This window comes from Gobius niger, assembly GCF_951799975.1.
Source record: "Gobius niger genome assembly, chromosome: 3".
NCBI lineage: Eukaryota > Metazoa > Chordata > Actinopteri > Gobiiformes > Gobiidae > Gobius > Gobius niger.
The window spans coordinates 1,876,050-1,898,719 of NC_136854.1; the positions used below are offsets into that span (position 1 = coordinate 1,876,050).

General features: G+C 45.4%; 1 protein-coding gene across 1 annotated transcript in view; it reads left to right on the forward strand.

The window, feature by feature from the left end:
• The window catches only part of LOC306960557 (NACHT, LRR and PYD domains-containing protein 3-like), a gene marked incomplete at both ends in the record, with an annotated part of 243,675 nt that extends 222,125 nt beyond the window's left edge, over positions 1-21,550 (forward strand). Inside the window, 4 exons of the mRNA XM_079552991.1 lie at positions 16,402-16,569; positions 16,640-16,813; positions 18,181-18,224; positions 21,024-21,550. Coding sequence (XP_079409117.1) covers positions 16,402-16,569; positions 16,640-16,813; positions 18,181-18,224; positions 21,024-21,550 — 913 coding nt within the window. The remainder of the gene's footprint in view (positions 1-16,401; positions 16,570-16,639; positions 16,814-18,180; positions 18,225-21,023) is intronic.
• Positions 21,551-22,670: the final 1,120 nt, after the last annotated feature.

Genomic DNA, 22,670 nt, shown 5'->3' on the forward strand with positions numbered 1-22,670 from the left:
GGTGGCAAAGTGTGGCCGAGACCAGCATTTTTTGACCCGCCCCAACCCGCCCCGCGATCAAAGGAGAATTTCACAACCCGACCCGAACCGAGGGAAAATCCTGGCAATTGTCTTTTCATGGTCCACCAGAAAGAGGCGTCCGTGCGTGGCCTCCTCGACCTCGACCTTGTCCTCCTCCTCCTCTCGCTCTACCTCTCGCTCTCCCTCCCTCCATGCTTGCAAAGTTCTTGTAATGGCTCAACTGAGAGCTTTTTGTAGCTGGCTGTTTGGTGTTCAGTTTTGCGAGTAAGCGCCGTCAGGTGTGTATTTGAGTGGTTGCAATTACCCGATGTGTTTTGTATTTTGGATACACGTGTTTTCCAAATGGCACCCTGAGGTTTCATTTTTGAACAAAGTGTCTTATGTATGAAATAGAGTGTGGTATGCAGGACCAAGTGTGTTGCATAATGTGTTACTTTAGTCTAAGCATGGCTCTATAGTGTAACTGTAAAACATTGTCGTTTAAATGATGTGAGTTGTTATGCTTTAGATTTTTTCATGTCTTTGATTTAGACATTTAGACTTTCTGCAGCTTTGGTTGTGATTCATTATTGGTCTTTTATTGTTGTTTTGTCTGATTCATTCTTTATGATCATGTTTTGAAAGTCAGAGGGCCAGATCTTGTGGTTCATAGCGCAGACGGGTGGCTCTTCAGTGTCAGACCTGGCGCAAAAAGTGGGCAGGACAAGGGGGGGGGACAGACTCCCATTGCCATGTTGTGGTGCCGCCCCCTCCCCATGCTTTCCCCAGACCTTTGGAAGGCGGTGTTTTGCGAGGGGGGGCTCTCCTGTAAATTAATAACATGGACGATGCAGCGCGCACTGTTTAATCACATACATGCAAATCTGTCGCCTTTCGGCGAAATTCGCCGTTTTGACCTCGGAAAATGCCGTACATGTGAATCGTGTAGATCTGCAATTAAAAAAAAATGAGGGGGGGGGGTCTAACGTGTAAATAAACTATGCACTGGCTGAGGCTTGTAAAATGTTCACTGGTGCTGTTACGCCAATTATGCCATTTCCCCGTGGCTTCAGCCGTAGGAGCCTCCAGCTCCAGGCTGAGTGAGCCCCGCTGCCCCCCGCGCGCTCACTCGCTTCACCTGGGCAGCGCAACAGCCGCCCGCATCCACCGGCGGACTGTAGGCTCGTCTACTCGCTAACCCCGCTCCACATACGCACCATCTCTTCAGGTGGACCGTGTGGTCAGTGAGGAGAGGGCTGACCTCTCCAGGTGGACCGTGTGGTCATTGAGGAGAGGGCTGACCTCTCCAGGTGGACCGTGTGGTCATTGGGGAGAGGGCTGACCTCTCCAGGTGGACCGTGTGGTCATTGGGTGGTTCTGACGTGGTTTCTACTGATCAGAGATGTTAACGTTGGCAAGTTCACTAAATCTGAACGTGTCCAAAGAGACTTGCAACTATTCAATAATGCCAAACCATTTGTAAGCCTTTAGTCGCCCACTGTAGCCAGAAAAAACATGATGCCATTTTAGTTTGTGTGGTATAGGGTGGCATATTCTGCAGTGTAAATTATATTTCTATAAATAGTCAATACAAGTTAATAATCTTTATTTAAAAATCGAAAATGTAACAATATTTGATCCTTTTTAAATATAATTAAAAAAGACAGTGGGCCCGATCTTGTGCATCAAAACGGAGACGATAGCGTGACATTTTGCGCTCAGTAGGAGCACTTTGTGATCTTGCCACTCCAGACTTAGCGCATTTAAGTGGGTGGAGACAAACACATTTTCCTCCAACCAGATCGACTCCGCGTCCAGGAGAGTGGTTGTGTGGGAGTGGGGGGTGAACATGTGCTTTTGTTTTGCTTCGCGTTCACGCCAAGCGCGGCCGATCCGCGCCACAGCGGACGCTGTAGCTCTTTTTCTCTCGAGACGTGAACATCGTTTAGCTCACGATGGGGTAAATAAAGTTTTTAGTTTGACCTGTGAGAGCCTAAGGCTTAAGAAAGAACGCAAGACAGCGCAATGTAAACCAGGAAGTGAATGTCAGCCGTGTTTCTATCAGTGCAGTCACCTCCTCTTGTGACGCCCCCTCACAGGTGGCGGAGGCGAATGGCACATATAAATAATTTGCCAAGAGCCTGCGCCGCCCCGTGCGCCGCCACAAGATCTGGCCCAGTATCTTCTGATGTACAGACCCTGATTTGGAATTCCACATTATGTACAAATCCTTTACTTCTATGTCCACTCTGTGATGAAACTGAAGCCATTAGAACTACAGTTCTAAAACAAAATGAAAGTTTAGTGTTGAATCAATGTAGTTGTCCATCATATGCACTACAAAAAGTGGATTGTTTGAGTTAATTAATCATAGAATCTATGTGTTCTGTTAAAAAATGGCTGCAAACCGCGCGTTCCGCCGCGGCCCCGTGAACTGTCACCTTTTTCACTATGTATGTGTTTGCATGTCTGTAATAAAGGTTAAAGAAATAAAAGTGCTGCAGCCACTCGCTGCAGATCCAAGCTGAGCGGACGGGGTCAGAGGGGCAGTTCGAATCCGCAAATTTACTAAATGTAAAGGATTTATTTGATCAGAAACTGTCATATCGGCTGTGGAGGAGTTACAGAGTTATGCAGCAGTTGCAAGAAAACTGTAGCGTATTGGAACATTTGAGATTCAGCTGCAGGATTCAGGAGCGGCTGAATTGGGAAAAAAAAAAAAGTTGCTATGCGCCCTGTTTGTGAAATGGCTTCTTTCTTTTGGACTGAGCTGTACTGTAGGAGAGACAGACTTTTCAAGGCAATGTTGCTTTTGTTTTCAATTTGATGTTGATTCTAAGTAAGCAGACAAGGCAGCGCGATGTAAAGAGGAACATCATGTGAAGGTTGCCATAGAAGAGCGGCTCCAAGTGCTGCTTGTATTGAGCCAGCCTCAGTCGGCCTCTTTTTCTTAAATAACGGCCTCTCCCGAGTGGCGCAGCCATGAGCGCAAAACCTGCGCCACATGCAAGATCGCGCGTGGGAGATCGTGTGTACCACGTTGCGTTTATGATTTACTTAAGTTATTCCCACTTTACTTAAGTTATTTTAAAGTAACTTCTTTGTTTCTTTTGGTGAATGTGTTTGAAAATCACATCCTACTGTTTGACTGGAGGGTTATTATCTCTGCTCTTGCCAAAGTGACAGCGTGAGTCATGTGAGCCCGCTAAACCACTCCCACCAGACTTGTTCCCGGGATGGGACCAGACTTGTTGAGAAGTTGGGCCAGATCTTGTGGTGACGCATGGAGGAGCGCAGGCTCTTGGCAAATTACTTTCTGAGTGGCGGAGCTATGTGCTATTCGCCTCTGCCACCTGTGAGGGGGCGTCTCAAGAGGAGGTTCCTGCACTGATGGGAACACCCCTGACATTCATTTCCTCGTTTACGTCGCGCTGCCTTGCGTTCTTTCTTACGTCTTTGGGTCTCACAGGTCAAACTCAAAGCTTTATTTACCCCATTGTGAGCTGAAGAATGTTCACGTCTCCGCTGTGGTGCTGAGCGGCCTGCGCTTGGCCTGAACGCGAAACAAAACAAATGCACATGCTCACAATGTTGACAATAGTTTCATACAATTCTTTCATAGTCAAGAAAAGACGGCATTCCTTCATTCATGAGCTTTGACTTTTATTTTGCTCATGTTGGTCCACTATTTCATAACCTATGAAATATAACAGTTGACAATAGGGCAGAAACAACTAATCAATTAATCAACAACTAATCGATTATTGAAATAGTTAACTATTTTAGTGATTGATTAATCTTAAACACAGACTCAAATAGAGTAAAAATGACATGACGATGATGTAATTTTGATGAAACCTACTTTGATTTTAAAGTTAGGGTCTGTAGTGTTAAGTACATTGTAAATTTCATAAATATCTGTCTTTGTCTCATCCAGTCAGAAGCAGAATTAGCACAGAGTTTCCCACAAACGTTCACGTTAAGTTTACTCCATCATGTCCTCAAGCTTTAGCTTTATACGGTAGAACATTTTGCTTTTACAGCCAAGCGATTCTTTGTAAAAATAATCAGTAGATTTATCTTTTAGCAAAATAATTGTTCGTTGCAGCCCTAGTTGACGAAGTGAACTCTGCTGTGATGTTCTGCAGGTTTCTGAACATGGATCTGAGAGACCACAGAGCAGACGGAGCTCCTCCCTCGAAAACCACTGACCGCCCCGAAGCTCAGAGGTGAGATCTATCACTCTTTTATATGTCAGGATACAGTGGTTTATTATCATTATTCATCAAACAGAAACAGCAGAACCTGAAAACTTGTTTACATGTTTGTGCGCTCAAATTTGTGTTTGTGCACGCTCCATTATGGAGTTATTGATTGTTGATTGGTTATTGATCAGCCCCACAAGTCCAAGGTTCAATGTCCAGAGGGAGGGAGTTTGCATGTTCTGTTTCTGGTTGTTTTTCCTTTTCCAGCCAGGTGATTCGAAAAAAAAATTTTTTATCAATCAAGCAATCAATCTTTATTTATAGAGCGCTTTTCCTACTCAGGTGCATCACAAAGAGCTTGACATTTAAAAAGACATTAAAAACATTATCGCCCGTCAAACCCTCCCAATATATACAGTTATCAGAATACACACACACCCCCTACCCTTTACTCTACACTCACACACACTGAATCAACATCAAGTACATGAGGCTGGATACAGATGACCACGGTGAGGAAACACCCCCCCCCAGTTTTCCACTGTCTTTCAAAACTCATCATTGTTAGGCTATAAAAGGTCTATTTCAAATTCTCTTTTACTGGTACAGTTAATGTTATGTAATTTTAAATAACTGATTTACTAATTTGGCCCACTCGCTTCGAGTTTAAACATATGAATAAAGTTGCTAAATGTAGTTATTACAAAACTTATTAAGGTTTTAAAACATATTTTTGTTTCAATCAACTTTATTTCATTGCATTGACAAAAAATTTAAAGCCAGGTCAGTGTGTCAGTATTTCAAAGTAATGATACCCTGAAATCAATACTGAGCGTGAATACCGTTTATACATGGCGTGGGAACTTCCCTATTTGAAAAAGGGGAGGTGACGTAAAGGAGGGTCACAGTCACAGTGGTCACAGTGGGCTGAGGGCCCAATGGAAGGGGCTGATGGGAAGTTTTCATGCATCGTGTTGACACATGTCTTTGAGAAGACTCCGGACATGGGCTTGCTGTTCTTGCTTTAGTGAAGCTTTCTTGTAATGAACAATGTTTGAGAGGTTACTGTAACATACAGAAAAAAGGGCAATTACTAACTATATATTGAACATGCGGAACACATTTAGCTAGTCAATGCACATGTAACAGCCGTAACTCAAAATCACTAATGACAAACTTATCAAAAGTAATGTTACAGAAACATTGGTAACTTCTTAACAGGTGCATTTTACAAAGGTGAACATTTTCCTCGGCTCAAACATTTAGAGCTACACAGCGTGTTCATGAGTGTTTTTCAGGTCTCTTTTCAGCCCTGCGGGCTAGCTTGCTTTCACCGAGAGGAAGACATCTATGCACGAAAGGAGCACTCATAGCCCTTTTCCACCAGGCTGGTGCTGGTTCTGGGCCAGTTCCAGTTTCAGAACCGGTTCTTTTGTTTTTCCCTGAAAAAACGCTGGCTCTTGGTTCCAAAATCTGGTGCCGGTTTGGAACCAATTAAAAGCTGGACCAAGAAACGAGCAGCAGTGATGTCAGCAGCTGGGGGCGTGGCTCTCTCCTCCAACAAACAATCAACATTAGTTAGTTTGTGCTTAGAACTTCCAGGAGAAGCCAAAACAGTCTCTGTGGAGGAAACTGTTGTTTTGCTTTATGCTCTTTAGCTAAAACAAGAGTTAGAAAGAAGAAATCAAAATGTTAACGGCTGCTGTGACTGAAACATGAACTTATTTTTCTGTATTTTTTAACCAGAAGTGGCTGTAGTAAGATGTTACTATCCATGTTTGATGTTGACTTCCAAAGCGTTGCTCTGACAATAGGCACAGCTCTCATTTTGGTGGAAAACCAAGTTAGTCTGTAACCAACCCGGCACCAGAACCAGCTCTGAACCAGCCCAGAACCAGCACCTTGGTGGAAAAGCCCTATCACTCTGCAGCAACAAAAACACTATCCTTTCAGGAGATGTCACAGTTTGTTTACTTTTATACCATAGCTTATATTTAGCATACAGCATAGCATTTATTATCAATTATGAACTTATTTATAACTGTTTAACTAACTTATAAACCTCATGAAATTACAACTGTCTTTGACCCAAAGACATGACTTCCATATTTGTTTCCACTACTGTGGTCAAGGGGCCAGTGCTTTTGCCGAAGAGGTGTATTTAATGGCCGCTCTGTCATTGCGCTACTGAAATAAAGTGACTGTATAATGCTGGTTGATAAGATCAAATGACTGTGGTGAGTCTGGTCAAATACCAAAAAGGAGTCTTGGTGGATTTAGGAGGTTTAATGCAGGCTTGAATTAGTTATTTGCCCTTTACACTTTGAGTTCTAAATCAGAAAATAATCAGGCATTAGTCTCTAAAAAAACACTACTGCAATATTCACACTTTAAATTAGAGGTGGGCATAGATTCATTTTTCAAATCTAGATGAATCCAGATTAATTTTGGAATTAATCTAGATTGAAGTGGCTCGCTTGAATTCGGCCGAAGCCATTCAGAACATGTGTGCTGCCCAAATAATGACTAACAAACGGCATGAGAACATTCTACTATGATAATTGGTGATTAAAATATGCACTTGTGTTGACTAACTGTTTATTCAGTTAAACATGGATGTTGAACTGTAGGCCGAAGTTAGAGGTCCTGATGAACTGTTTACAGGCAGTGGCTTTGTGTCAATCAGTCCAAGCTCTGTTTTTCCTTCTTCCACCGGTCACTCAGACTGACCAGCCTGTTCACATTGTCTGGTGACAAACTAAATCTCCTCTACCGCACAATATGACCTGCTAAAGAACATGGGACAGTTGTGGCAGGAGTCCCCAAGTATTTATTTACGGGTAATGTGGGCCATCTTACCAGATCAGGAAATAGGCCTCTGTGAGTGTGGGAAACATGTGCGCGTCTCCTGATTGGTCAACAGTGTCACGTGATCACTGTCACAACAACACAGCTCATGCTGCTGCAGCTGCTGCTACTACGAGCTTCAACCTGGAGATAGTTCTGTCAAAGTGGAGATAAACGTCGACAACACGAAGATACGGGATGTATTTCTATGGATTTGATAAGAAAAGGAGACAGAGGAGAAAAAACATCAGCCCTGAGGAGGAGGAGACAGAGGAGAAAAAACATCAGCCCTGAGGAGGAGGAGACAGAGGAGAAAAAACATCAGCCCTGAGGAGGAGGAGACAGAGGAGAAAGACCATCAGCCCTGAGGAGGAGGAGACAGAGGAGAAAGATCATCAGCCCTGAGGAGGAGGAAACAGAGGAGAAAGACCATCAGCCCTGAGGAGGAGGAGACAGAGGAGAAAGACCATCAGCCCTGAGGAGGAGGAGACAGAGGAGAAAGACCATCAGCCCTGAGGAGGAGGAGACAGAGGAGAAAGACCATCAGCCCTGAGGAGGAGGAGACAGAGGAGAAAGACCATCAGCCCTGAGGAGGAGGAGACAGAGGAGAAAGACCATCAGCCCTGAGGAGGAGGAGACAGAGGAGAAAGACCATCAGCCCTGAGGAGGAGACAGAGGAGAAAGACCATCAGCCCTGAGGAGGAGGAGACAGAGGACAAAGACCATCAACCCTGAGGAGGAGGAGACAGAGGAGAAAGACCATCAGCCCTGAGGAGGAGGAGACAGAGGAGAAAGACCATCAGCCCTGAGGAGGAGGAGACAGAGGAGAAAGACCATCAGCCCTGAGGAGGAGGAGACAGAGGAGAAAGACCATCAGCCCTGAGGAGGAGGAGACAGAGGAGAAAGACCATCAGCCCTGAGGAGGAGGAGACAGAGGAGAAAGACCATCAACCCTGAGGAGGAGGAGACAGAGGAGAAAGACCATCAACCCTGAGGAGGAGGAGACAGAGGAGAAAGACCATCAGCCCTGAGGAGGAGGAGACAGAGGAGAAAGACCATCAGCCCTGAGGAGGAGACAGAGGAGAAAGACCATCAGCCCTGAGGAGGAGACAGAGGAGAAAGACCATCAACCCTGAGGAGGAGGAGACAGAGGAGAAAGACCATCAGCCCTGAGGAGGAGGAGACAGAGGAGAAAGACCATCAGCCCTGAGGAGGAGGAGACAGAGGAGAAAGACCATCAGCCCTGAGGAGGAGGAGACAGAGGAGAAAGACCATCAGCCCTGAGGAGGAGGAGACAGAGGAGAAAGACCATCAGCCCTGAGGAGGAGGAGACAGAGGAGAAAGACCATCAGCCCTGAGGAGGAGGAGACAGAGGAGAAAGACCATCAACCCTGAGGAGGAGGAGACAGAGGAGAAAGACCATCAACCCTGAGGAGGAGGAGACAGAGGAGAAAGACCATCAGCCCTGAGGAGGAGGAGACAGAGGAGAAAGACCATCAGCCCTGAGGAGGAGACAGAGGAGAAAGACCATCAACCCTGAGGAGGAGGAGACAGAGGAGAAAGACCATCAGCCCTGAGGAGGAGGAGACAGAGGAGAAAGACCATCAGCCCTGAGGAGGAGGAGACAGAGGAGAAAGACCATCAGCCCTGAGGAGGAGGAGACAGAGGAGAAAGACCTCCTTCATCACATTCAAAGCACTTCATAAACTGGCCCCTCCGTACATATCTGCCCTCCTCCACATCGCAACTCCTCCCGCACGCTCCGCTCCTCTTCCACACTCAAACTCTCCGTCCCACCAGCCAAACTCGTCACCATGGGGCACAGAGCATTCAGCCGCTTTGCTCCCCAGCTCTGGAACTCTCTCTCCTCTGACCTCCGTACCATAGACTCCCTGCCACTCATCAAATCCAAACTCAAAACTCACCTGTTCAGACAGTCCTACACCACCGAGCTACCATACCACACCATACCAACTTTATTTATAAAGCACTTTAAAAACTGTACAGTTGGCCAAAGTGCCGCACACAGAAACAGATACAAATATTTACAGTAAAAGATATGAGGTAAAAAGTACAACACAACAGCAGCAACATCAATTTGCATTAAACGCCAGAGAAAAAAGGTGTGTTTTTAGGAGAGATTTAAAAACAGGAAGGGACTGGGCCTGTCTAATCTCTAATGGCAGCTGGTTCCACAGCCGCGGGCCAGCACCAGAGAAGGCCCCATCTCCCCGAAGTTTGCGCTTGGTTTTTGGGACAACCAGTTGCAGCTGATCCGCTGACCTGAGAGCACGAGAGGGGGCGTGAGGCTGAATCAGGTCAGACAGATAGGAGGGGGCGAGGCCATTCAGACTTTTAAAAGTAAAGAGAAGAATTTTGAAATCAACTCTAAATCTGACTGGGAGCCAATGGAGAGAAGCTAAAACCGGTGAGATATGGTCATGAGCTATGCACTCACCCTCTCAATCTTGTACTCTGTTTTATTCTGTTGCTCTTGTTTTTTTTGTTTTTAATGTGTCCATTTTACAGTGTCCTTGGGTGTTCTGAAAGGCACTTTTAACTAAAATGTATTATTATTATTATTATTATTATTGTTATTGTTATTGTTATTGTTAGTATTATTATTAGTATTATTATTATTAGTATTATTATTATTATTACTGTGTTTGTGTTTTATGTATCTCAGGATCCAACTGAATCATCCTCTACTTGTTGAACCTGCTCGGAGATGTGAGTCCCTCAGGAGCGACCAGGCTGTGGATAAACCAGTGGAATTCAAGACAAAGATGTGAGCTTTTGAAACAGCTTGAAATGTGATTGACATTTTTTTCCAGATGGTGGTGAATACAAATACATAGATTGTGTCTAGTGACTTAACATTCTAAAGTGCGTATAGGGTGGTTTCACCCACAGCTTCCCAGGTGAGAGATTAGATAAGATAATCCTTTATTGATCTCACAACAGAGAAATTAACTTGTCACAATCATTCAGTAAGATCACTCAGAGTGTGCAAAACATACAGGAAATGTGCAAACGACGTATCTTATGTACAATAAGTAAAGCAAAAATCGTGCAGGTTGTCAGTAAGTGACGCTGGTACAGGGAATGAAGTGCAGCTGATATATTGATTATTGTACATGATTTGCAAGCGGTGTTATTGCACATGTTACTTTACAGTCTTATTGTACAGTCTGACAGCAGTGGGGATGAAGGCTTAGCGGTAGCGCTCCGTCCTGCACTGAGGGTGTCTCAGTCTGCCACTGAGAGAGCTGCACAGCTCCTCTACAGTTTCGTGCAGTGGGTGGGAGGTGTTGTCCATGATGGACAGAGCTGGCCCTCCTGACCAGCTTGTTCAGTCTGTTCTTGTCCCGCTCTGTGCAGCCCGGGGCCCAGCACACGGCAGCGTAGTGGCAGAGGCTACCACAGAGTCATAAAGAATCCTGAGCAGAGGCCTGCTCACTCCGAACGACCTCAGTCTCCTCAGAAGGACCTCAGAAGGTGGAGGCGACTGGCCCTTCCAGGGCGTTGATGTCGTGGGACCAGTCAAGTTTATTGTTGAGGTTGTAACGCGTGATGGTGATAGTGAATGCATGGACGTGTGCGGCTGGATAGTGATACGAGCAACCAGGTTTCCACGTAGTACTTATTTATTTTGTCACCACTTGTCACACTTGAGGGAACAGCGGTCCGCATACACGCGGCCGAGTCCATGACAGAAGTACAAAGAAGGAAGTGGAGGAGTGACCCATTGACCCAACAAAAGGAAGGGGCGCCACCCCGTGGAGCGACACCAACATTGCATAGGCAAAAGTGACTGTTACAAAGTGAACACCCAGGTACTTGAAACTGTCCACCTCCTCAATGTCCTCCCCCTGGATGTTCAGCGGTGTGTGCGGTAGTGGCTTCCTCGTGAAGTCCATCACCATCTCCTTCGTCTTACTGATGTTCAAGCACAGGTGGTTGCGCTCACACCAGTCCACAAAGTCTATGATGACTGACCGGTGCTCCAGGTCGTTCCCCTTAGACACACAGCCCATGATGGCGGAGTCGTCGGAGAACTTCTGCAGATGTGAACTATGTGAAGTTCCCCCTACACATGCGTAGTGAGCAAATAATTGTGTATGTGTTCATTACACATGTGTAGGAACTAAAAAAATAAATAAAAAACATCCAAATCTGAGAAGGTCTCCTGAGAGGATTCTGAGAATTTGGTTGATTTGGGACAGAATGACTCTATACGTTTGTGAAGTGATGATGTCACAGCTCTACTTCCGGGGTCTTAGATGTGTGAGAAACTACAAAAAACTCTTTAAGACAACAATCATTATTCCTGAACCTCAACAAGGAATTACTGAACCTACTTATTTCTCAGACTCATTTGCCAAAAATGCCACACCTACGCTGATGAGTCTGAGAAATAAGTAAGTTCAGTCACTCCCCGTTGAGTTTCAGAAATAATGATTGTTGTATTAAAGATTTTTTAATGTTTTTTTCTCACATATTAGCCGGTATGCTAGGACTCGGAAGCAGAAGTCGTGATATCACACTTAATATATATACACTGCTCACAAAAACTTAGGGCACACTCAAAAAACACATCCTAGATGTTAATCATTTCGATTTTTCTGATGAAAATCTTTATTCATAGTGTAGGGCAATGTGTTGAGAACAAAATAACATAAGAATGATAAATGGAAATCAAATTCCCAGCCCCTGGAGGTCTGGATCCAAAATTATAGTCAAAATCAAAGTGACAAATCAGGTCACTGGTTGATCCAAATTGTGTAGAAATTCCTCCAAATGAGTCTGTATCATCCTCAGTCGTGTGTGTGGCCTCCACGTGCCTGAATGCACTCACTACAACGCCTGGGCAGCTCCTGATGAGACCACAGATGTCCTCCTGAGGGATCTCCTCCCAGACCTGGACTAGAGCATCAGTCAGCTCCTGGACAGTCTGTGGTGCCACGTGGCGTTGATGGATGGACCGAGACATGATGTCCCAGATGTGCTCTATTGGATTTAAGTCTGGGGAACGGGCAGGCCAGTCCAGAACATCAATACCTTCATCATGCAGGACCTGCTGACACACTCTTGCCACATGTGGCCTGGCATTATCAGGCATCAGAAGGAACCCAGGGCCCACAGCACCAGCATATGGTCTTACAATAGGTCTGAGGATCTCATCCCGGTCCCCAATGCCAGTCAGGGAACCTCTGGCTCGCACATGGAGGGCTGTGCGGCCTCCAATGAAATGCCTCCCCAGACCATCACTGACCCACCACCAAACCGGTCATGCTGGATGATGTTGCAGCAGCAGAACGTTCTCCAGGGCGTCTCCAGACTCTGTCACGTCTGTCACATGTGCTCAGGGTGAACCTGCTCTCATCCGTGAAGAGCACAGGGCACCATTGGCCAATCTGCCAATCGCTGTGTTCTCGGGCAAATGCCAATCGGGCTGCACGGTGTTGGGCAGTAAGCACCGGCCCAACGCCCTCATACCACCCTCATACCCCCCTCATACCCCCCTCATACCCCCCTCATACCCCCCGTCATACCACCCTCATGGAGTCAGTTTCTGACCGTTTGAGGACCAACATGCACATTTGTGGCCCTCTGGAGGTCATTTTGTAGGGCTCGGGCAGTGCTTCTCCTGTTTCTCCGTGCACAAATGAGCAGATAGCGGTCCTGCTGCTGGGTTGTTGACCTCGGTCGGCCCCCCCCAGGTCTCCTGGTGTACTGGCCTGTCTCCTGGTATCTCCTCCATGCTCTGGACACTGCGCTGGGAGACACAGCAAACCTTCTTGCCACAGCACGAATGGACGTGCCATTTTGGATGAGCATCACTCCCTGAGCAGCTTCTGTGGGTTGTAGATGCTCCTCATGATACCTCTAGTGGTGAGAACACTGGAAAAATGCTGATTTCCCAGAAATTTGACTGACTTGGAGTTACATTGTGTTTTTTGAGTGTGCCCTAAGTTTTTGTGAGCAGTGTAGTTTCAAATTGAAGTGGTGAGCAGGTAAGTGATTCCAGGGTGGTTACTATGGTAACTGGCAAAATGCAGATTTATTTTGTCTTGGTTTAGAGCTAATATCCCCATTACTACAGGGGTGATCCACGTGAAATACAATATATCTCAGAAAATATGAACTAAGGTCTAATTATTTCTCATAATGTTCTCCAAAGCTTTAACAGTATTCAAAATTATGTGCTTGGTGACAGTGGAAAGTACTTTCAGTTCAAATATTTAACAGGGTTGTGATCCCAATTGATCCCAATTGATGAGAGGCACCTGCCTGCAGCAGTAGGGACCTCACAGTGGAGGCCTGCAGGCGGGACCTCTTGCAATCGCTTCCAAAATCACCAGTTTCACTCAATATTCTTTGTGGAGGTTTCTTTCAAAAACGTTTTCTCACCAACAAAGTTGTATTTATCCCTGCTTTCATTTGAAGCGCCACCAATGATCTATTGGGCGGCACGGTAGCGCAGCGGTTAGCGCTTGTGCTTCACAGCTAGAAGGTCCGGGTTCGATTCCCACCAGAGACGGGGCCTTTCTGTGTGGAGTTTGCATGTTCTCCCCGTGTCTGCGTAGGTTTCCTCCGGGTACTCCGGTTCCCCCTACCACTAAAAACATGTACAATAGGCCAGGATGTATGAGAGTGTGTTTGAGAGTGCGCATGGGGGACGACGGATGAAAATTAGCCTTAGGCTACAATCCGGTGTGGCTTGTTCATTAACTTGCACTGTCCCTACCAAATAAACCATAAATAAATAAATAAAATTGCAGTTACTTCTTAAAGCCATTGTTTTTTCACTTCTGTGATTTCAATATCCAAACAGTTCTTTATTTCCACATTGTCTGTGTAGGCTCTCAGTCGTGCAGGTGTTATTTATACATTCTTTAACTTATCTAGAATCCATCACAGCCCAGAGTCTGACCCTGGTCCCGTCTGTGAGTCGCTCTGCAGTAACTGGTCTAAGGAGCTTCCATGGAACTTTTCCTCAGAGCCGTAAGTTTTTACCTGATGTTGTGGATGATAAAGTCATGGACAGATGTGAGTTCTCTGTTGTGTCTCTGTCACAGAGTGGAGCAGGCTCCAGAGCTCAGAGCTCAGCAACATCACACTCAGCTGGACTCCATATTTGAGGTGTGTCCTTCACTCAAGTTTGGAGATGTTCAGATGAATGGACTTGTTTCACACAGATCTGACACTGACTGCATTTGTGTTGTTTCTAATGTGTCTGTGCAGCTTCTGCAGGAGGACATCTTCACTTTTGTCCAGAAGGAGCTGAAGAAGCTCCACAAGGATCTGAGCACAGGTTACCCAGAATGCTTAGAGCCTGATGAGGATGAGGATGGAGAGGCTTTTCTGAAGATCACTGTGAACTTCCTGAAGAGGAGGCAGCAGAAGGAGCTGGCTGAGCGTCTGTGGAGCAGTAGGTCCATTTCACTCAGTCATTTGATCTTCTCTGAGACTCAGGCTCTGTCTGTGTCTTCATTCAGGGAGATGTTCTGGAGTTCTTCAGCGTAAACTGAAGCGTGACCTGCAGCAGAAGTGTCAGTGTGTGTTTGAGGGCGTGGCTAAACAAGGAAGCCCCGCCCTCCTGCAGCAGATCTACACAGAGCTCTACATCACAGAGGGAGGGGCCTCAGAGGTCAACCAGGAACATGAGGTCAGACACATGGAAACAGCCTCCAGGAAAGCAGGCGGAGCAGAGACAGCCATCACATGTGAAGACATGTTTAAAGGCCCCGCGGACACAGAGGCGCCCGTCAGAACAGTGCTGACAAAGGGAGTGGCTGGCATCGGGAAAACACTGCTCACTCAGAAGTTCAGTCTGGACTGGGCTGAAGGCAAAGCCCACCAGGACGTCCAGCTGCTGTTCCCCTTCACTTTCAGAGCACTCAATGTGCTGAAGGACAGGAGCTTCAGCCTGGTGCAGCTGCTCCATCACTTCTTTAGAGCAACAGAAGAAGTGAGCAGCTTTGAAGATCTGCAGCTGCTCTTCATCTTTGACGGTCTGGACGAGTGCAGACTTCCTCTGGACTTCACCCAAACCAAGGCCCTGACGGAGCCCACAGAGAGCGCCTCAGTGGAGGAGCTCCTGGTAAACCTCATCAGGGGGAGCCTGCTTCCCTCCGCTCGCCTCTGGATAACCACACGCCCCGCGGCGGCCAATCAGATCCCTGCTGAGTGCGTCTCCATGGTGACAGAGGTGCGAGGGTTCAGCGACCCACAGAAGGAGCTGTACTTCAGGAACAGGTTCAGAGACGAGGCCCACACAATCATCTCCCACATCAAGACGTCCCGAAGCCTCCACATCATGTGCTTCATGCCAGTCTTCTGCTGGATCCTCTCCACAGTCCTGGAGCATGTGCTGAAGACCAGAGAGAGAGCAGAGCTGCCCAAGACCCTGACTCAGATGTACATCCACTTCCTGGTGGTTCAGGCCAAAGTCAAGAACATCAAGTATGAAGGAGGATCTGGGACAGACCCACACTGGAGTCCAGAGACCAGGAAGATGGTGCAGTCTCTGGGAAAACTGGCCTTTGAGCAGCTGCAGAAAGGAAACCTGATCTTCTACGAGAGTGACCTGAGCCAGTGTGGGCTGGACGCTGCAGCCGCCTCAGTGTACTCCGGAGTCTTCACACAGGTCTTTAGAGAGGAGCCAGGCCTGTACCAGGACAAGGTCTACTGCTTCATCCATCTGAGTGTGCAGGAGTTTCTGGCTGCTCTTCACGTCCATCAGAGCTTCATCAACACTGGAGTCAACCTGCTCTCCACAAAAACACAGACGTCCACTCTGCTCAGAGTCAAACCTACACTGAAACATCTGCACCAGACGGCTGTGGACCAGGCCTTACAGAGTCCAAACGGACACCTGGACTTGTTCCTGCGCTTCCTCCTGGGTCTTTCACTGCCGACCAATCAGACCCTTCTCCAAGGTTTGCTGACACAGACAGGAAGTAGCTCCCAGACCAATCAGGAAACAGCTGAGTACATCAAGCAGAAGCTGAGAAAGAAAGTGTCTGCAGAGAGAAGCATCAACATGCTCCACTGTCTGAATGAACTGAATGATGGTTCTCTGGTAGAGCAGGTCCAACAGTACCTGAGCTCAGGACGTCTGTCTGAAGGTGGACTGTCTCCTGCTCAGTGGTCAGCTCTGGCCTTCATCTTACTGTCATCAGAAGAAGCTCTGGAGCAGTTTGAGCTGAAGAAATACTGTGCTTCAGAGGAGGCTCTGCTGAGGCTGCTGCCAGTGGTCAAAGCCTCCAACAAAGCTCTGTGAGTGAGGTCTATGTAAGTATGAACCTTCTAAACTTCTCCTAAAACAGTGTGTTCTCTCCAGACTGAGCGACTGTAACCTGTCAGAGAGCAGCTGTGAAGCTCTGTCCTCAGTCCTCAGCTCCTCTAGTCTGACAGTCCTTGACCTCAGTAACAATGACCTGAAGGACTCAGGGCTGAAGATGTTGTCTGTTGGACTGAAGAGTCCTCACTGTAAACTGGAGCAGCTCAGGTCAGAGGGTTTACTCTTCATCTCTGTGAGTTTGTCATTTCTATGACTCTGTTTAACCCTGTGTGTTCAGACTGTCAGGGTGTCTGATCTCAGAGGAAGGCTGTGCTGCTCTGGCCTCAGCTCTGAGGTCCAACCCCTCCCATCTGACAGACCTGGACCTCCGCTTCAACCATCCAGGAGACACAGGAGTAAAGCTCCTGACTGCTCTACAGGAGGAGCCCCACTGCTCACTCTCCACTCTCAGGTGAGGACAGTTATTAGAGTTATTACACAGTTATTACACAGTTATTACACAGTTATTACTGAACATGTTTTTAAAGAACATAAAACACCAACTTAAGCCCTATTCGCAAGGGATAAGCATTATGTAGGGACCCCATATAATAAAACAATCACCACCCGATGTCTGCTTTTTAACCGAAGCCTGAGATTCTGGTTGAAATTGACATCTCCTGGATATGATGTCAAAGCGCTCCTTTCTGAGTTCATTTGTAAAATTAACTTTCACCTGAATTAATTTGTGAGGCTTTAGTCTCTCACCATGAACAATTCTCCGTAAAAGGTGTTTAACCGTAGTTGGTTGTAAATGTTGGAGTGACTAAACTAAGCGCAGCCTGGCTCTCTCTGAAGCACCAACATGCAGAACACTGCGTTGTTTCTCTTTGCATTTTGCCTTTAAAACAGCCTTTTACTGAAGCTAAAAGGCCAACATGATGCCGCTAACGTCGTAGCTGAGAGCGCATGGACTTCGGATAAAATACACGAAGCCCAGAGAGCGGAGGAGGAGCGGAGGGAGGGGGGAGAGAGGCAACAGTAAGCACCGACTCGGGAGCATCAATGACGCTGGAACCGCTGAATATCGCTCCGTTGTCCCTCTGTGTTTCTTAAACACTCAGTTGAAAATTAGGAAATGCATGTAATAAGCTCTATTATTTCTAATATTGAAATCTGAGGCTTTATATTGACGAGCAGAGGAAGCTCTGAGTAACTCGTCCTATGAGACTTTTACGCAGAGTTTTAAAACGCGTGTGTTGCAAAGTTCGTGTTTTATGATTGCGTTTTGAAATTGTGTTTAGTTTAGCTCAATTTATTTTGCAATTCTTAATTGAAATAACTAAATCTCAACAAAAATGAATGCATTGAGACTTGAATTAATGACAGATAAAAACAGCTCAGTGCGGGTTTTTTTTTACGACGCTGTTTGTCAAAATAATGGAGTTAAATTATACCAAGCGAAACCACTGGTTTTAACTCTCTAATGCCGCCTCCATTCTTCATCAAAAGTAAATAAAAATGTGCACAGGAAACAAAAAAAGCCTCATCACTTGTCCCCGTTGCTGTCCAAATCACAGACAGGCCTATTCGCATTGGATTAGTTTTATCACAGGACCTCGGAATTCAGCAAAATATAGTAGATAATTTGCGGGGGAATTTTTATTTCGCAAATCACTGACATGGCGCATTCGCACGGGATTAACATCACAGACATTTTCCGTGATTATTACAAATCGCATGTGGTCCCAGGTAAAACTAATCCCGTGCGAATAGGGCTTTAGTTTGTATCCAGAGCTTCTGCTGAAACTGTGTTTGAGCCTGATGTTTGTGTTTCAGACTGAGTCCTGCTGGAGAACGATGGATGAATCCAATCTGGAGACGTAAGTCTGACCTTTTTTAAGTTTGATTAAGTTTTAGTCACTGCATTTTTTTCAGAGAGAACAAACATTTCTCATTGACTTTATTTCTCAGTTTTGTTTTCCCAGTTCTACTATTTGAAGTTGAGTTCTTAAGATAGAAGTGACTAAACTCAATCCAGTTGACAATATTCAAAGTCTCTACTGCAAGTTTTTAAAGTGTAAATATCTTAGCGGAAACAAGCAAAAAAATAAATGGGGCGCTAAAATAATAATGCACTCTAGATATCAATTAATGAAATCTTCCAGTTGAAATCTTCCGTGAAGGTTCTTGGTCGTTATGACTTTGAACTACAAAGACTTATAACTACAAAGATGTTTACCTACAGGTGAGAGTAGCCATTAATAGAGGGGTGGTCCTGAGCCAAGTTAAACTCCTCCCTGTGGTCTATATATAGTCTGTGGGCTGAGCTGAAACTAAAGGAACAGGCCACCATTTTACATACTGAGATCTGTTCTTACCTGAGCTTAGACGAGTTGATACGTACCTGGCGTACCTGTCTGGTCTTTGTGCGTGCCCTCAGTCAAGCAAAATGACCAAAGATGTTATTAGCGTTTGGCCTCTCCGACTGTTTTCCTATACCTCCATACGGGGTGAAGTTGGAAGCTACCACGCTCCTCCACGGGCACAAAGACCAGACAGGTACGTACAACTCGTCTAAGCTCAGGTAAGAACAGATCTCAGTATGGAAAAACGTTGGCCTGTTCCTTTAAGTTCACTGACGAAGCCTTTTGGATGAGAGGCGAAATGTTCTACATTTCAGTACAGATGATGACTCAAGGTCCTTCATTGAAGATGGACTCTCCTGTACAACTGGTAGCTTGCACAGACACTAAGTCAATTTATAAATCAATCAAATAAATCAATTATCCCATGAGGGTTTTGAATCTTACTCAAAATAAAAGTGGAAATGCAATAAAGGTTGATCCAACTTCAGTGGAAATCTCTCAAGGCAAGTCAAAATTATGCTCAGAAGTGTGTGTGGCCTCCTTGTTCCTGTGTGACCTCCCGACAATGCCTGGGCATGCTCCTGATGAGAAAATATCTCCTGAGGGATCTCCTCCCAGACCTGGATTAGAGCATCAGTCAGCTCCGTCTGTGGTGCAAAACGATGTTCTCAATTGGATTGAGGCCTGGGGAACAAGCAGGCCAATCCATAGCATCGTTGCTTTCATCATGCAGGATCTGCTGACACACTTCAGCCACATGAGGCCAGCATATGGTCTCACAATGGGTCTGAGGATCTCATCCTGGTACCTAACTGTCATGCTGGATGATGTTGCAGGCAGCGTTACGTTCTAGGCAAGGCAACTACTTACAGGAAACAACAAAAGGGACCAACGAGGAGATGGTGACAGACTGTGGAGGGAGCTGTGCAGGAGGAAGAGGAAGGACGAGGTGGAGCTGACCAGTGCAGGACACCACGCTCTGAGACGGGGACAAGCCCAGGATGCGGTGCACCGTTTCAGATGATCAGAGGAGACAGAGGGCAGCTACAGTTTCTCCATCCTCCAAGGTCATGCGGGTGGAGTGGCTGAAGGACAACGAGATCATCGACCCGGCCGAGGACAGGAACTTCTACATCACCGTGGACACAACCTGATCATAAAGCAGGCGCGTTTGTGCGACACGGCCGACTACACCTGTAGTGTACCACTCAAAAAGAGTGGTGCGCACTGAATGGTGCTGCTGCCGGATGCTCTCTCATCGAATGCAATTTCTCCATCTGTGAGATCAATAAAGTACCATCTTATCTTATCTTATCTTATTTATACCGCGCATTTCGTACCCAAGGCAACTCAATGCACCTACACTCAATGCGTTCTACACGGCATCTCCAGACTCCAGACAGTCAATCAAATGTGCTCAGTATGACCTGCTCTCATCCGTGAAGAGCACTGGGTGCCATTGGAGAATTTGGCAGTCTTGATGTTCTCTGGCAAACTCCAATGGTCCTGCATGGTGTTGGGCAGTGGGGCTTGTGCATACAGCCCCCTCCATGTCTCCTGGTGTACTGGCTGTCTCCTGACAGCACAGTGTCCATACTGGAAGACACAGCAAACCTTCTTGCCACAGCTCTCATTGATGTGCCATCTTGGATGAGCAGCACTACCTGAGTGACCTCAGCGGGTTGTAGAGACCGCCTCATGATACCTCCAGGGGTGTGAAACTAACAAAAGTAAATGTTTAGTTTAGTTTAGTTTGGTTTATTTCAAACAACTTAAAAACAATAATGATGCATGTAATGCAGAACAATACAACTCATATGTTCGAAAAGGAATGGGTTGAAGTGTGACCTTGTTTAGTCCCACCCCCTTTCTATTAGATAATTGCAATGTACACAGGTGCAACCTGTTTTGTGATCAAAACATCAGCCAGAAAGGATGAATGGAGAGAAATGATTTGTGGACCCCACCTGCAGAACCACAAGTTTATAGGGATTGTCATTTCCACCCGTTGCCTGTTTCATTTGCTGAACAGCAGGTGAAATGGATTCAGAATCAGTGTTGCTTCTGGTCAGGCTGATTATACAGAAGTGTGATTGACTGGGAGTTACATTGTGTTGTTTTGGTGTTACCCTTTTTTTTAGCAATGGATTTAAACAACACACTTACTCAAACATAATTGTGAAAGACAATCTTGTCCTCATCAGAACTACAGCAGGTCTCACAGAGGCTAAACAAAGCAACAGCTGAGGACCATCTACATTTACAACAATCACCAAACAGGGACTAACTGCTGCTGTGTTTTCTCTCCCTCAGATTTCACTCAACTCTCTCTGGATCCAAACACAGCTAACAGAGAACTCAAACTGTCTGACAACAACAAGAAGGCCACACGTGTGAGAGAAGATCTGCCTTATCCGGATCCAGTTTTGTGCCCTCAGATTCTGTGTGACTCTGGTCTGACCGGGCGCTGTTACTGGGAGGTCCAGTGGAGAGGGAAGGTTCATATATCAGTGTCTTACAGAAGAATCAGCAGGAAAAGAAAGAGTTATGACAGTTTGTTTGGACGTAACGATCAGTCCTGGAGTCTGTTCTGCTCTGAAGGTGGTTTCTCTGTTTATCATAAAGACAAACGAATCCCCCTCCCTCAGCCCGGCTCCTCCTCTGGGACAGTAGGGGTGTATGTGGACTGTGCTGCTGGCTCTCTGTCCTTCTACACAGTCTCCTCTGAGGAATTGATCCTCATCCGCACCTTCTACACCACATTCGCTCAGACCCTGATCCCTGGGTTTGGGCTCTGGTCTGATGGCTCCTCAGTGACTCTGAGAGCTCTGGCAGACTAAGGCTCCTCTTAGTGCTGTGAGAGTTTTTTTTTTTTTACTAGTTTTTTTTAAATTTATTTATTCATTCATTCACCTCAGACATAGACACAGTCACAGTAAACAAAAACATAAATAACACAACAATACCAAAATCACAATACATTTCACAGAAAGATAATTCCAGACTAAGACGGGACAAGACAAAGACAAGATAAACAAACACAAAGACAAGACATACAAGACATACAAGTCCTTGACATATTTTTCATAAATTCCATATTATTTTTTACATTATATTTTACATTATATTTACATTATTACATTATATTTTATATTTTACAGTGGCTCTCAAAGAATGGGCACTCCACCAGTTTATTGTTTTATATTAATTTATCTTAAGATTGTTGATCTAAATTTGTAGGAGTTTGGGATGGTCGTCTTGGGGCAGCTGGTTTGTTGCAGGTTTGATTTAAAACCCACACCCGTCCCACTAGCGCTTCAAAGTTTGAGAACCACTGAATAAACATGATAAGACATTAATTACATTGTGTACATTAGGAGATTAAAAATGTTAGTACACATCAGTCCCATAACATCCCATTCCACTTTTTGTCATGTGAATTTCTTTTATTTTTGTTTATTGCTATAATCTTTTCGATTGTGTACTGTTGATGGATTTTATTTCTTAAGTGTACTAGACAAAGATCTGCCTTGGATTTACACTTAAAAATAAGAATTTTTACCAACTAGAACAATTGTGTTGATTAAGTCTGTTGGACTGTTTTCTAGTACCCCCAATATTATGTTAATGGGGCAGATGTTAATTTAAATTTTGAATTCGAGTAACCAATTTTTGACCAACATCCAAAACTTAGCTACATATGGGCAAAAATAAAATAAGTGCGTTGAATCTTCCTCTTCAACCTCACAGAATCTACACATGGAATTGTCCACAATGTTACATATTTTTAGGTATTTTCTTGTTGCTATGATGTTATAGAATAGTTTTAATTGAAACACCCTTGAATGAGAATCAATGGCTGTTTTATATATCTCCTTAAACAAGTGTTTCCATAATATAGGTATGTTAAATTCATCTTCCCATTTAGTACAGACTCTGAGGATAAAAGGCAGTTCCAGA